The following is a 15,961-nucleotide window of genomic DNA, read 5'->3' as shown; positions in this document are numbered from 1 at the left end:
GAACAAAGTAGACTGACATACTGGCTCAGTGATACATCAGTCTGGGAAGTAGGGTGCTTGGGTTATATTCATAATAGATCTCATTATTAAATAATTACAGGTAATTGTCCGTTCATACATGTGTATCATAGCAACTCTGAGACTCTATGATTGAGCCTTACTGTTAGGGGTCTTACTCATTCACTTAAATGGGTCTGCAATCCAGAAGGTCGGTGTGGAACGAAGGCACGGAACCCCACGGAAGCACCACAGAGTGCATCCCTGGGGTTTCTCTCCGTGCCTCTGCACCGCAAAAAATAGACCCAAGTTGAATGGGTCTGGATCCGTTGAGGCAGCTGCAGCGGCCGAACAACAGCCGTGTGAATGAGCCCTTAGGCTCAGGGCCAGGTCCCTTGGGAGATCAGGAAACCCATTTACAAAGAAAGACTCTGGGAAAGACTGAGAAGAGGACCTGATTACATCCCTGGAAATAAATAGGTGGCTCATGCACGGAAGCAGTATTGTACTGTACATGAGCGGTAAAATACACTTGTGGTGTGCAGCAATTTCAATAATTAGCAGCCTCATAGATGTATCCAGTATTCATGGTGTATTGATACATATGACACACAATATTCATAAATATATCGGTCTGTATTATGACTTCTCGAGTGCTTATATCTAGCAAAAAGGCTTAGTCTCAGTCTGTGTATGTGAGTTTCCCATAACACAGCCGCCTTAGCATCGACTGGAGGTGCTCACCAGGAAGCAAATGCATTGTAAGAAATGTTTGAAAAGACATTTATCAAAAGACTGTGGTTTTAAACACACCAACCTCTCTTATATTTTTGTTTACATCAACCAGATTGAGCATATAGATGTAATCTTTGGCTCCAAGGAACAGTCGGCTCCTCTCTTCATCAAGAAGCAGGGTCTGTAAACCCAGGCTCTCAGACGATGACTCCAGAAACGGGATACAGCTGTTTGACAAAAGCAATTCTGTGGGAAAAGCAAAAAGATCTTCACATTGGTGTTTTTTTTGTGAAAAGATTTGGACAATTCATGATTTTTCAGTTGTCGAATGATCTCAGTTTGATTTTAGTAAAGTATGGCTTGGATGAGAAAACAGCATCATTTCTAAAATCCTTTCCAATCCTAGGCTTACATATTAAAAAATAGACACTCGTGAGAATCTCACTTGTCTTAGGGCTCATGAATACGGCTGTTGCAATATGTGGTCCCCAAAGCATGGGCCCCATCCTGCGGCTGCTGCAGATGGACCCAGACCCATTCAATTTATATTGGTCTGGGACCCGTCTGCACCACAACAAAATAGAACAAGTTCTATTTATTTGCGGTGCGTAGGCACGTAGAGAAACCCCACGGAAGCACTCTGCAGTGCTTCAGTGGGGTTCTGTGCCTCTATTCCGCACTGGACCTTCTGGATTGCGGACCCATTCAAGTGAACGAGTCTGCATCCGTGATGCAGTGAGCAGCCGCTGCGGGCTGCAATACGGGCCTGGCCGGCACGTGTTTGTGTGTATGAAACCTTAATCAGAAATTTGTAAAGTCACTCTTTAGGTTGCCATACTAGTGTTGAGCGAAGTTTACAAAAGTTTGATTCGGCTGCTTAGCCGAATTTCACAAAGAAATTTGCTTCATGACAAATTTATGATATTGAAAATGAGAGCTTTCAGGGGTTAATCAGTTAATCTCATGCGGTGTGTGATGACGTCATCATGTTGGCCGGCATGGTGACGTCATATGTCACTGTGCACGAGATTATGGGCGGGATCTTCAATCAAGATGGCCGCGGAGGCCTCTGCGCTCTCAAGTGGATGAGGTGAGTATGTTTCTTCAGGGAAAATGTATTCGTTACCACGAAGCACAAACTAATTTTCCCTGATATTCGGATCGAATTCCACTTCTGATACTTCAATTCGCTCAACCCTACTGACAACTGAACAATACCCTTGCCTTCTGCATACCAAAGTGCACTTAACATTAGCAATTAGGAGCTTTCATAGGTAAGTAGAATATAATTGCTTTAGATCATGGCTCTTCAACTATTGCAAAACTACAACTCCCAGCATGTCATGATAGCTGTAGGATATCCAGGCCAAATGTAGTTTGTAGTTTTTAGATTTGTAGTTTTGTAACAGCTGTAGGGCCATGAGTTTGACATGCCTGCTTTAGATATTCTGTAACAAATCATCTTGGGCGTGTCACAACTAAACAGCTCAAGTAAAATCCTACAATTGTAAGTAAATTGGATTTTATACCCAGTAGGAAAGATCAACATAATGTAAATTCAGAAAAATGCTCTTATAACACACACATTTTCCACCGGGATTGTTTCTTAGCTTTCCATAGACAGCATTGGTTGCTATCTAGCCATGAAATTGGGCATTGAATTGAGGGAATACGAGGATTATATTCTGTATGTAAATGGGGTTATTTTTGACAAGTAATGCTGTATTTAGCTCATATCGATGCTTTATTTGAGTCAGATACAGGAGTTCACATGATGCTATTTCACACAAATTCCATTTATGTTATGCTAGAATCCATGATCCATTGTTTGCAATGGGAATCTTTGTTGCTATTCATATAACCATGGATTTTTGTGCACAGACATGAAATTTGTGACATGTATTTTGACATTAGTCATTTGAAGATACCCTAAAGGACAAAAGGACAGCATGTACAAAGGCAAGGACTACACTGCTGTTTTAACTAAGTTCCAGCTAAAACCCACATCAAATCTGTGTGGCCTAAAAATAAAAATAAAAAGACATGCAGGATGCACTAGAATTAAAAGGATTGTCTAAACTAAAGTTTGTATGAAAGAAAATATTCTATACCAGTTTTGTTAACAACAAAGAGCACTGGAAGCGGCAGGACGTGTACATACATTAGCAGGAAATGCCTGGCAGGTTTGGAGACATGCATAGGGCAGGAGTGAGACGTATAATGTCTTCAATTTGGGATTTAATTGTTGATAGGTCAAAGAAAATGTCATTTTCATCTATTCATATAAAAGAAAACAGGGAAAAAAACAACTAAAAAACTAAACACATGGCACACTCCACCAATAACGACTGTATATCTGTATTGCCTGTCCATAAATTATACAAAAGTTCAATTGATAATGATGCTTGTCCTGAACATATAAAACCCAAACATGTAATCGTCTTTTGTGAAAATGAGAACGTCCTGCCACTGTGATGAGAACAACAAGATGCTATAAGCTCAGTGCTGTGCTCAGAAACAAACAAATGTGTGCACGAGGCCAGAAACAGTCATTCGTGTCACTACAAGCTCTTAAGCAATCTTGGGTTTATACGTTTGTTTCCAACAAATACTTCCAAAGTCAACTGTGGCGAGAAGAACATGAGGTCTCAGCCAGTATAACTTCAAAATCGAAATAAACATGGAACAAATAAATACATATTTTTGCGTGTATATTTTAGAAGACTCTAGTGACAACGTCAGTTTAAGAGTCAGTACTAGAGAACTGTTTTAGATTATATGTTTGCAACTTTTTTTTAAATAGTCGCATCTCCTGGTTTTCATGCCGCCTTTGAGACTTTTACTAAAGGGGCATGGCAAGGCAGGGAAGGGGTTGTATTGAACAGCAATGATAAATTTATCTTCATTTACAGCAGTTTTCTGGCACAAATGAAGCCAAATATCTGCGGCAGTTCAGAGCTGTCGCAGATTTCTCTTTAGGCACAAGGACTACCAGAGGATGTGCTTGATTTATGTTAAGGCATGTTCCACGTAATAAACTTGGCACATTCTGTGGCAGTGCAGGGGATATCAACACTGGTGCAGAAAAAATAATGTTTACTGGCAGAGGTATAACTTAAAAGGGTTATCTGTGTGTTCAGTATTGAAAACCCATCCTCAAGATAGGCTATAAATATTTGATTAGTGGGGGTCCAACTCCTGACACACCTGACAATCAGCTCTTTGAAGAGACTGAGGTGCATCGTAAACTCAGCAGCCTCTTTATCGGTCACATGTCCTAGGCATAGCTCAATAACAAGGACCTCCGCTATGCAATAAATGGTGCTGGTGTTGTTAACCTGCAACGAGGCCAGGCCTTTTAAAACAGCTGACTGGAGAAGCTGCCGATCTGATATTGATGATCTATTCTGAGTATAGGTCATCAATATTAAACACTCAGAAAAACCCTCTAAAGCTCCTCAGGCCCAAAATGCTCATTATCTATTGTGCACTGTTCATAATATAAAGATTGTCTAAAGTAGGAATTTTTGGACAACTTTAGGTGCCATGGCATAAGTGGGATTGCTACCACTGTACCTATTTAGCTATGCTAATTAGTCAATCTCTTAATCTTTTCATCTAATCATATAATGGTCTGATTTAAAAGGAAGAAACAGATTTAGCTTTTTGACCCTGTAGAGTCACTTTATTTTAACATAACGCAATTAATTGATGAACATTTATCACTTTTCATGTCAGTTCTACACCAAAGGCCTCAGCAAGCGGACGGCCTAGATCTCAGTTTCCCAAGCAACTATAAATCTAGGGCCTACTGTGCATTTAAAATCCTTTCCAATTTTATGTTTTATGCCAGTGTATTCAATTCCTCAAAAGTCCTTACACCTTTATATGTCACACTAATCCAATTGCTCTGATATACACCGTAAAACTACAATATAATATAATATAATTTTCCTCCAGACCAGGATCTTTACCAGCAAAATCTGGATAGATACCAAAGTTCACTGAGCATGGAGGCTGGTGGTGATCTGGTACAAATACAGTATCAATAGTGGGGCAGACAGGGGAGTCACTGTTGTCCATGGAGGACCTAGACATGCTGTACTTAGTGAAACACCCACCAAGCTCGGAATAGTTCACCAGAGTTGGGGGATCAAGGCTCTGACATTATAACTAGAGATTTGCGAATTTCTTAAAAATTTGATTCGGCTGCTTCGCGTAATGACGAATGACTTAGTCAGGAAGCAGGTGCAATGACAGGGAGCTGCGATAGCGATAACCCCTCAGATGCCGCGTTCATACATAATCGTGGCATCTGAGTTTAAAAGCAGTGTAAAATTAACAATAAAACAACAATTACATCAAACTTACCGCCTCCATTTGCTCACGACGGACCAGCTGCCGCCAATCTTGCTTGAAGATCTCGTCTGGAATACCGTGCGGCGCGAGATTACGTCATCATGCCGGCTAGCATGGTGACGTATGACCTCATCGCGCCGGCTGGCGTGATCATGTAATTTCGCGCCAAACGGGATTTCGAAAGAGATCTTCAAGCAAGATAACGGCTGTTGGACCATCGCTAGCAAATGGAGGTGGTAAGTTTGATATTTTTTTTTGTTTTTTATACTATTTCAGGATATATCGATTCGCTGACATGAAATACGAGGAAATTCGGCTTCTAGGTAAATCGAATTTATACTGAAATTCGGATCGAATTCCACTTTGTGGGATTCGATTCGCTCATCTCTAATTATAACATGGCTCACCAATAGTAGGGGGTTTATCTGCCTCTGATTTTTTGATGCACCTATAATAATAGTTGAGCATTTGAGTACAACAGTTTTTGCAAATTGGAAGTAAATGAACTAGCACCTACATGTAATATAATATTTTTAAACTAAATGCAGCAATTGGGTAAAGAGCTCATTATCTTAATTTTATTTTGATTACTTAGCACCACATTTATCATTCTATAAACTTAATTAACGCTTCATTTAATATTTTAGTTCTCAAATCCTCCAAAGAAAATTCATTATAAGAGTTCATGTTAGTCCAGATCTATCCATTATCCTTGTATTGATGATTAATATTTAATAGGGAATATGTTAGCTCCAGTTTGCACTCATCTAATGACAGATGTTTTAAAGAAAGCCAAGTCCCATGAGGTATTTATTAGGTCAAAAGAAAGATATCCTTCCTATATTTTTAGATGTAGTTAATGAAGCACAGATTAATGCCAAATCAATACGTGGCTATGTAAAATAGGGAGATTGGCAAAGCCTATAAAGTCCTTTTTTCATCTGGGTTTGATCTGCTAAGAAGTATCAAAGATTAGAGGATGATCAAAGTTATCTGAGAAAACAAGAATACATTAAACAGAGTTACAGTACTTTCAGTTGGGACAAGTAAATTGGATTGGCTTTTTGAAACTTTGAAGTTTACATCCAGATTTAAATCTGATTTTCATACGTACATGACATTTTATATATATATATATATATATATATATATATATATATATATTGACTATAGATTTCCTTTCTCAAGACAATGGTAGAACATGTCTTTTTCATAGTGGAGCATTCTCATTTTCCTCATCTGCATTCACAGGAAACTAGCAAACAGGCACACCAGCTCATCGCAAATGATGACATGTCAATGGTTTATTGCTGTAGAGAATTCTGCTGCATTATAAAATCTTAAAAGTAAACTTAAGGGGGCATAACATAGGTATTCAAAAATAGCAGATAGAATTTGTGTCATGCTCCTCCTTGTCGGTGTAACAGCGGCTGCTGTATGGCGCCATTCCCCCGCTTACCACCATGGACCTGAGCGCCGTGCTCAGCGGTGATCCTTCCGTCCACCGCTGCAGTCCTGGGCTCTGTTGCTGTACGTGCAGTGGTGCTGAGGAATCTGCTCCACAGGTTCAACTCAGCCCTGGCCACAGCATGCTTGCTGCTGGTTTATGGTTACACTGCCCTAGGGGCAGTGCCCATCGTTCCCTAGGCTGCATAAGTTGGGTCATGTGACCTCATTGACCAACCCAGCCTCTCCTGCAGGTACTAAAGTGACTCAGCAACCCTTCCCAGATGCCTCAGTGTCAAGGTCATTGTGTTTGCTAAGTTTCTAATACTCACGTGTGCTCCTGATTTATACTTCGTTCCTGGATTCTGCTACTCGTCTGATCCCTGCCTGCTTGCCTTGACTCTCCTGTTGCCGTGACTGCCCTGACTTTTTGCCTGTCTGACTACGCCTCTGCCTCATCCTTTGGTCCTGCACTGTTACTCCTGGTAATGACCACGTCTGCTTGACTACACTTGCACTTCTGGCACCTACTCAGGTTTCTCCTGGACCGCCTGGACCATCTGCCTCATGTGCCTGCCCTCCTCAAGAGGTAGCGACCTGCTGTTCTCCTAGGGAAAGTCTATTTCCACCATAAGGGGTACTGTGAAGAATTATGGAGAACACTTAGACAACACCCTTAGAGGAGGTGGGACATGTGGCCAGTGGGTTCACACCCGCTGGTTCATGACAGTCGGGCCCAGCACTAGACACAATAAAATATTTTAGTTTTGTTGCTGTAAATCTGTGATCACATACTTGCAGTTACAGCACATTTTCTACCTTTGAAGATTTGATAAATGATCCACGTACAGGAAAAACATCTCCTGAAAGAGTACTGCCAAATCATAATTTTTTTTAAGGCTTTTCATTTCGTGCCACTCGCATCAGAAAATTGTAAGCCAAGAGGACACTTCTGTATAGCAAGTGTAAAGGAATATGCCATTAATTCTATCACTCACAATTGATATTGGATTGGCCATTGGTGAGGGAATTTGGGAGAATCATCATGGAGGTGGTTTATTACTAGAACTCTGAGAAAGCAATGGACTCATTTAATGTTCTTGTACTTGAGTCTTCTGCTTTCCTTATCTGCCCTTAATATAATATAATACTGTACAGAATTCTCAGCACTTCCTGTATATCATGTGCATAATAATTTTTGAAGTGTTTTTTCCTCATAAATGTAATGCTTCTTTCCATTCTTCTAGAAAATTACGTATCACATTGAACACTCCTTTACGCAGTATTCGGTGACCCTAACCATCTGGTGAGGTACACAATTATTTAAAGGGAAACATTCACACATTTGGTAAATTATGTTTATAGCATTTGTAATAATTTCATGATTGGATTGTCTATTTTCACTGTGACGTAAAAAAATTTGAAAACAATAGAAAGTGAAAACAGGAAAATGTATTGTGAAGTAACATCTACAAACACTGTATTCATTTTACAAAATAGACACATTTTTCAAGTCTTAATGAGTCTACAATCTTTCAAGTTCCATGTAGCTCTCTGAGCCTTTTTGAAGCTTACTAATGGCTTTGGTTGTTAAACCAATATCATCTGAGCAAATATTCCATCATTTTGTGTTTCCTGTGCTTTATAATCTGTAATTATTTGCATGGGTGAAAAATGAAACCCAACAATTTAGTTCTTCCATATGTTATATTATCCCTGATAAACAGAGAACTAAGCATAAGCAGCACTTGCTTCTCCTATAAGGTACAGTATTGTATAACTGCCATAAAGAGTATAGGATTAACTGCTCAATTTCCAAAGTCTACAAGTAATGAGCATAAAGATTACTATGAAAATTGGTCCAAATGTCAAGGTTTCAAAAGTGCTTCTTTTTTTTTTTTTTTAACTAAAGTAGTAACTCTACCATTATAACAAATGATAGCTATTTTTCTGTAAGCTCAGAATGTTCTCATGTACAGTAATTATTAGAAGGAATAATCTGTAAAAATGTACATATATGTCTGTCAAGGCAGCAGGGCTGAGGTTTAAATGTAATGTTATCCAATGTATTATTTGCCAGCTTTACAGGATTGCTGAAGTATTATCTCTTGTAATAGTCTACAATATAAGTCATTGTTGTCACCGGCTAATTACAAGCTAGCACAATGATATTACAATAAAACTGCTTAAAGACAATATTCAACTTCATCACCATACTGAGGAGAGCAATAAGGTTGAATGCAGGAGGCCACCTGTGGCCGTGGACCAGGTGCATAAGAGCCTGATGCTCCTACATCAATTAATGCTGAGAGCATCAGATCATTTTGTACCTCGCCGGCTACCATGAGGAGAGTTCGGGCAGACCCCTGGGAATCGTCCCACCCCCAAATTTCCCTGTAGTCAGCCTATGAGCATGATTCAAGTGTTACTTCATTCAAATGCCTCCAGAATGGGGGGCTTAGGACCTTCCTTCCAGTGATCAGTGGGGGTCTCACAGCCATACACTCATTTAGCATACATTTATCACCTTTGTGCTGTACCATTACCAGTCTGGTATTCCCATTGATGCTCATCATAGTAGTATGGAAATATATACCTATATATTTATAGATATTATTCATGGCCTTCACAAGGTCCTTACCAATGGCAACTGTGAATGATTAGTATCTACTGCAGATTTAGTTAAGTCTTAGAAGGAATCAAGCAGCTGCACAAATAAATGCTTCCATGATACAATGTTTATTTCACATTCTCATTTATTAAAATATACACGCATTAAAACAGCATTTGACTTCATTTCATGGCCGGGAGCAGGTTCACAAAGAATTAATAAAATAAACAGCTGGTCTGAGACAAACACATTACACGGCATAATGATTTAATTTGTATACTACTTATATTTAAAAAGGCTGTCATGGTTCTTTCCTAAAAGAACAGTATACATTTCACTTGTTTCATAAACGCCAGTTCAATCTTACCCAAGTGGGAATCTTCCATGCCTTGTCCAAAAGGAAGGTATCCCATTAAAAATACTTAAGACTAACTGTCTTCTTAACAATCTGGCAAAGTTCTATAGAAGATATCACTGTCTCTTTGTGTTATACTGAAGGATTTCCTCTCTGCAAGTTTTTAATTAGAGAGTTGGAGGTTATAAAGTCATAACTGTGTTTTTGATAGGAGAATCCTGTGTAAGTTAAATGTAATCAGATTCAACTCAAAATAATAGAAATGCCAGGGTGAACATCTAATACAGACCAGTAGAGTTCACTTGGGTCTATATATGCCACTGCATGGTGCTTCTATAAAGCAGCATATTCACCCCAAGAAGCAATTCTTCCAGGTAGGTATATTGCCACCTGCGATAAAAAGTGGCACATTTATTTTTTTCTTGAAGATCCTCATTTACTTGATGTAAACTTGAACATGCATAATGAGACAGTAATGGTCCATTAATTTACATAGGCACGTATAGCGCCCAGAATCTTCTTGCTGCCATATGCATGAGGCCTTAGTGTCCCATTTTGCTTCTGTTGTCTTTTTCTCCCTCTGTTTATATATCCTTTATTTGTTGTGTCTGCTTTGACAAAATGGAATAAAAACGAATGCAAAACTAGTATAACACTGAAAGTGTAAGCAGTGCCTTGGGTTTTCTAGCTTTTCTACTGAAATAGTGTCAATACATTTTCCTAAAACAGTTAATAAAGCAAAGTGTGTGATACTAAATAGTGAAATATTAATAATAAATAGAAATGACTGATGATGTAGTCATCAAAAATGAAATGAAAACAGGTAAAATAATATTTTTATTTCAATTCATGACCTATACATGTGCATAAAGGTCTATTGAAATGTAAAAATGTTCACCTTCAATTAATACGACCACCTAGACAGAAAATAAGGAAAGAATTTAACGCAGCTGAGAAAACGGAACAAACCAGTCACAATTAGTCTGCACTTGTCGAATGTGAAAGATTAGCTCCTCAATTGATTACATAGCTGACCACCCTACCACAGTGTGCAATATAGTATATATATATATATATATATATATATATATATACAAATACACATGCATCTGGTTCGACAATATTAGTAGTTTAGTAGTTTTAATTTGCTTTTTCATTCAGTTAGCACGTCAACATTTTGAGTGAGTTTTTAACCATTGTATCTCACAAACGTCTAAAATTTTTATAAAGACCAACTAAAACAATGATTTTAGGCCAAAATTAGTAAAATACAATAAAAAAAAAAACTATGGCGTACATAGACTTTAAGCTTGCCATAAACATTAGATAGCTATCAGCCACACAATTATACATTCTAACATCCCCATACACATACAAGCTTGGCCATCTGAAGGTGTATTTGTTTCCAATCAGGAGAGTGAAATAAGTCACTGCCAGACACTGGTGGAGGTTCATCTCTCTTGAGAATACAAGGATTAGGCATGTTAAAATCCAACTGCCTGTCTGTCTTTCCACTGACTTCTGCTATTGAGGGAGAGTCGGGAAGTGATTCATTTTAGATAGTCTCCTGGTCTTGTTAAAAGTGACTGGTTTAACCAACATTCATCATATGTGCTTGACTACCTTTAGTTTGAAGCCCATGGCCCTGGGTGCAATAACTATACCCTGGTTCCCACCTAACCACTGAAGAGTTCAGTACACTACTTGATCATTGGTCATTTTATCACAGGCTGTTTTCTTTCCCTTGGGGCAAAGATACAGCTCTATGTATATGCTCTAACCTGGTGTTTTGCTACACTGACTAATGTACATGAGTGGCACATAACACAGTAGACTGACTGCACTACATACAGATAGGCCGTGTACAGCACCTCAATCAGAAAAATATGAAAAAATTCAGCCCGCACTACCCCTAGCAGGTGCAGATTGCTATGGCGAAATAGAGATACAAACGTAAAAACACAAAATGCAATCGCACACTGCAACCAGCACTCTGCCCTGCCTTTATGCTGGATGTTGAATAAGGCATTGGTGTACATTTTGGCCAAAGCGTAATAAGCACCTCAATCAGCCTAAGCTCAAAAAACTTGGTAAAATATTTAAGAAACTACACAGTTTATTATTATAGACACATTCATGTGGCTGACATGACTTCTCGGTACAGAGGCAGGACAAACCAGTGTCCTCCTTTCCCAGAGACCTCCTTTCTCAAAGTTGCTGCAAAGACCCCATAATCAATCATCTTGTAGCATCTTGCTGCTGTCTGCTGTTGTGTGAGCAAGTAATATCTGGATGCATCCATATGGTGGGCCCCCCCAAAAAATGTAACTGGTTGGCCATAGACAGGCCAGTCTGACACTGGTAAAGAGACTTGTTGACATCCCCTTGCAACACTAAAACCTTTGATGAATCTGCAAAGTCAATATCATATACTACAATGTGAATATTAGTCACAACAACTGGATTCAGTTAGAATGCTAGAAGACATAATGCTAGGAGACATTCATATACTATGTCTGCATTCAAACAGTCTAGGGCATAAAAAATACAAGAACACTTTCAGATAGAAAAGATCATAAAAACCTGTATATTTATACATATTTAGAAGTCAGTGAATATACATGTACACTACCTCTCTCTATCTCTCACTAATTGATTCACTTGTATCTAGTTTATTCCAAATAGGATTTGTCACTAGAGGGAATGGGTAGTTAGAGCAATAGTGCATGCTGCCATATGATCTTCTACAGAACATATGGGAGGAAACATATATACATTAATTCTGCTTCTTTCAAGCATTTGGTCATATGTCGGCCAGGAGCAGCTGGTGCATGTCATTACTTTCTGTGACATGGTGACATATGTAAACATAAGCATGGGCCTGTGGTATGCACTGAACTCACCATAACTGTTTAAACCTATAAATAAGAGCTTGAAATATTTATCAGGGTAGGACAAGTAGAGAAGTATATATGTGGATTGTGGGTAATATTTATTTTAGAAGTATTATGTAAGGAACTTAGGGGGAAGAAAAAAATTAAAATTATATATATATATATATATATATATATATATATATATAGTAGATATAAAAAGTCTACACACCCCTGTTAGGATTCTGTGATGTAAAAAAAATGAGACAAAGATAAATCATTTCAGAACTTTTTCCACCTTTAATGTGACCTATAAACTGTACAACTTGAAAACCAAACTGAAATCTTTTAGGTAGAGGGAAGAAAAAATATTAAAATAAAATAATATGGTTGCATAAGTGTGCACACCCTTAAACTAATACTTTGTTGAAGCACCTTTTGATTTTATTACAGCACTCAGTCTTTTTGGGTATGAGTCTATCAGCATGGCACATTTTGACTTGGCAAGATTTGCCCATTCTTCTTTGCAAATCTGTTAGATTGCGAGGGCATCTCCTGTGCACAGCCCTCTTCAGATCACCCCACAGATTTTCAATCAGATTCAGGTCTGCGCTCTTGCTGAGCCATTCCAAAACTTGAATCTTCTTCTGGTGAAGATATTCCTTTGTTGAATGGGTGTATGCTTTGGGTCGTTGTCATGCTGAAAGATGAAGTTCCTCTTCATGTTCAGCTTTCTAGCAGAAACCTGAAGGTTTTGTGCCAATATTCACTGGTATGTGGAACTGTTCATAATTCCCTCTAGCTTAACTAAGGCCCCAGTTCCAGCTGAAGAAAAACTGCCCCAAAGCATGATGCTGCCACCACCATGCTACACTGTGGGTATGGTGTTCTTTTGGTGATGTGCAGTGTTGTTTTTGTGTCAAACATATCTTTTGGAATTATGGCCAAAAAGTTCAACCTTGGTTTCATCAGACCATAACACCTTTTCCCACATGCTTTTGGGAGACTTCAGTATTTTTGCAAAAGGTAGCCTGGCTTGGATGTTTTTCTTTGTAAGAAAAGGCTTTCGTCCTGTCACTCTACCCCATAGCCCAGACATATGAAGAATACGGGAGATTGGTGTCACATGTACCACAGAGCCAGTACTTGCCAGATATTCCTGCAGCTCCTTTAATGTTGCTGTAGGCCTCTTGGTAGCCTCTTCTCATCTTTTCATCAATTTTGGAGGGACGTCCAGTTCTTGGTAATGTCACTGTTGTGCCATATTTTCTCCACTTCATGATGACTGTCTTCACTGTGTTCCATGGTATATCTAATGCCTTGGAAATTCTTTTGTACCCTTCTCCTGACTGATACCTTTTAACAATGAGATCTCTCTGATGCTCTGTGGACCATGGCTTTTGCTGTGGGATGCGACTAAGAAAATTTCAGGAAAGGCAAACTAGAGCAGCTGAACTTTATTTGTGGTTAATAAAAGGCACTTTAAATGATGGCAGGTGTATGCTGACTCCTATTTAACATGATTTTCAATGTGATTGCTTAATTCTGAACACAGCTACATCCCCAGTTATAAGTTACACTTATGCAACCACATTATTTTTGTTTTTTTTGTTTTCTTCCCTTTACCTAAAAGATTTAAGTTTTTTTTTCAATTGAGTGGTACAGTTTATAGGTCACATTAAAGGTGGAAAAAGTTCTGAATGTATTTATGTTTGTCTCAGGGTGTGTAGACTTTTTATATCATATATATATATATATATATATATATATATATATATATATCTGTATTACTACTAAACCATTAATAATGAAGCTATCCTTTTTTATGTGAAAACTCCCGTGAATGAGGACATGCTGAGTTGTGCAACACCTAGAAAGCTATAGGTTGGATACCATCTCTAGAGGGAAAGTATGGTAAATAATAAGGACTTATCTGCACTAAATATATGGTATATTTGGTGTTTAATACATTATGCTCAATCTATCCAAAGATCGTTGGAAAGAAAAAAATACATTAAGAAAGACATTTTATATAAGTTTTTGACATTTTAAACAAAACTGGCCACAAAATCTTGCTGTATATGCCAGTAGTAGGGAATGTAGAAAAAATGTCAGCCTACAGAAAGACCTAAGTACAAACATTCTCTGTTTGACCAATCGTGGCTTGAAAGGATAGTATGGATAGTATAGAATATGCTTTGAAGTAAAGCATATGGTGATTTCAGAATAATACAATCCTTCATAGACATGAGCTCAGCTTACACTGGATTTATACACATTCACAGTCAGGTCTTACAGTGGAGCTATGTCATTTGTTTGGCTTTTTTGAGTTATAAAAACATGCTTACAGGAAATGTCCCATGTTATAAAATGCTAATTGACCTTTTACGAAATGTTTCATCTTTGACCATTTCCGTGTGACCCCTTTTTAAACCCCAAGAAGTGCAACCAATCTTTAGCAAAAGAGACATTCCAGGACTTTCAAAATCACTAATAGTTTAGAAATGTAATTAGCCGAGACTGTTTTATTTGGCAAACTTTTTTGGGATTAAACAAATTGAGTTTATTTACAACTGATACCATTATGGCATCCATGCAATGTATTTTCTACAATAGATCTGGATACAAAATCTGTCCCAGTGCTCCCATTGTGGAAATGAATATTGTAATATATATTTGATTACAAAGTTTATATTAGCTACACCTTTGAGGTTCACAGCAATAAACTAGAAACAAAAATTTCAAATATGCCTAAAGGGCTTTTTCGCCCCAAACCCAATTTTAATTAGGCCCCTGGAAAGTGTTTAAGACTTTCTAATTAACATTTATTTCAGGGAGCTAAATACCTCTTTAAATGAGTTATAACAGAGGATGTAAAAAATGAAAATCAGACATCATATAGATGTAGCCGAGCTACAATTGACTTTGATAACAGATGTCTCAATGTTATCTCGTGACAAAAGTAATTAAAATCCATTGAAAAATCTAATTATGATTTTCTTGTCATTGTTTCCTTAATGCGTTAATGCATTAACCATCAAACTGTACAGTAAATGACAATACCTTTCTAAAAAAGCTAGAACCAGCCGTGTACCTCAACCTCACTTGGACCCAGAGATAATTAATTACCTGAATTGCTCTGCTAGATTATCTTCAGCCTGGCAGCTCAGGGGGGGCATGTTCTTTCTGCTGCATCTGTCTCTGTAACTGCCACAGCTTCTAACACGGGGGTGCACAACCTATGGCCCGCAGCCCCCAGAGCTATGGTTTGCGGACCCCGTCTTGATGGGCAGAAACACAGCTGATCGTGGGGTCAGCTGTGTTTCTGCACGGAGAGCCGCACATTTGCAGAATTACAGCTCCAGCTCCTGCTTTTATTTAAAACATAATAAAAAATACAAAGAAAAAGAAAAAAAAAAAAAGTGCAAAAAAACTAAACAAAACAAGTTAGTGTCCCCCAGAGGTATTTTAAAGACCTCTTGGGGGATATACAGTGCTGCAAATATATATATAAAAAAAAAAAAAAAAAAAAAAAATTTTGCAAAAAGTGTAAAGTAAATTAATAAATAAATAAAATACAAATAA

At 38.1% G+C, this 15,961-nt stretch overlaps 1 protein-coding gene across 1 annotated transcript in view; it reads right to left on the bottom strand.

The window, feature by feature from the left end:
• Positions 1–15,961, bottom strand: part of SEMA3D (semaphorin 3D) — a 164,296-nt gene that overhangs the window by 96,769 nt on the left and 51,566 nt on the right. Inside the window, exon 3 of the mRNA XM_044280111.1 lies at positions 815–978. Coding sequence (XP_044136046.1) covers positions 815–978 — 164 coding nt within the window. The remainder of the gene's footprint in view (positions 1–814; positions 979–15,961) is intronic.

The sequence above is a fragment of the Bufo gargarizans genome, chromosome 2 (assembly GCF_014858855.1).
Source record: "Bufo gargarizans isolate SCDJY-AF-19 chromosome 2, ASM1485885v1, whole genome shotgun sequence".
Taxonomy (NCBI): Eukaryota; Metazoa; Chordata; class Amphibia; order Anura; family Bufonidae; genus Bufo; species Bufo gargarizans.
The sequence above is the reverse complement of the archived record's forward strand: the minus strand, read 5'-3'. Positions and strand labels throughout refer to the sequence as shown.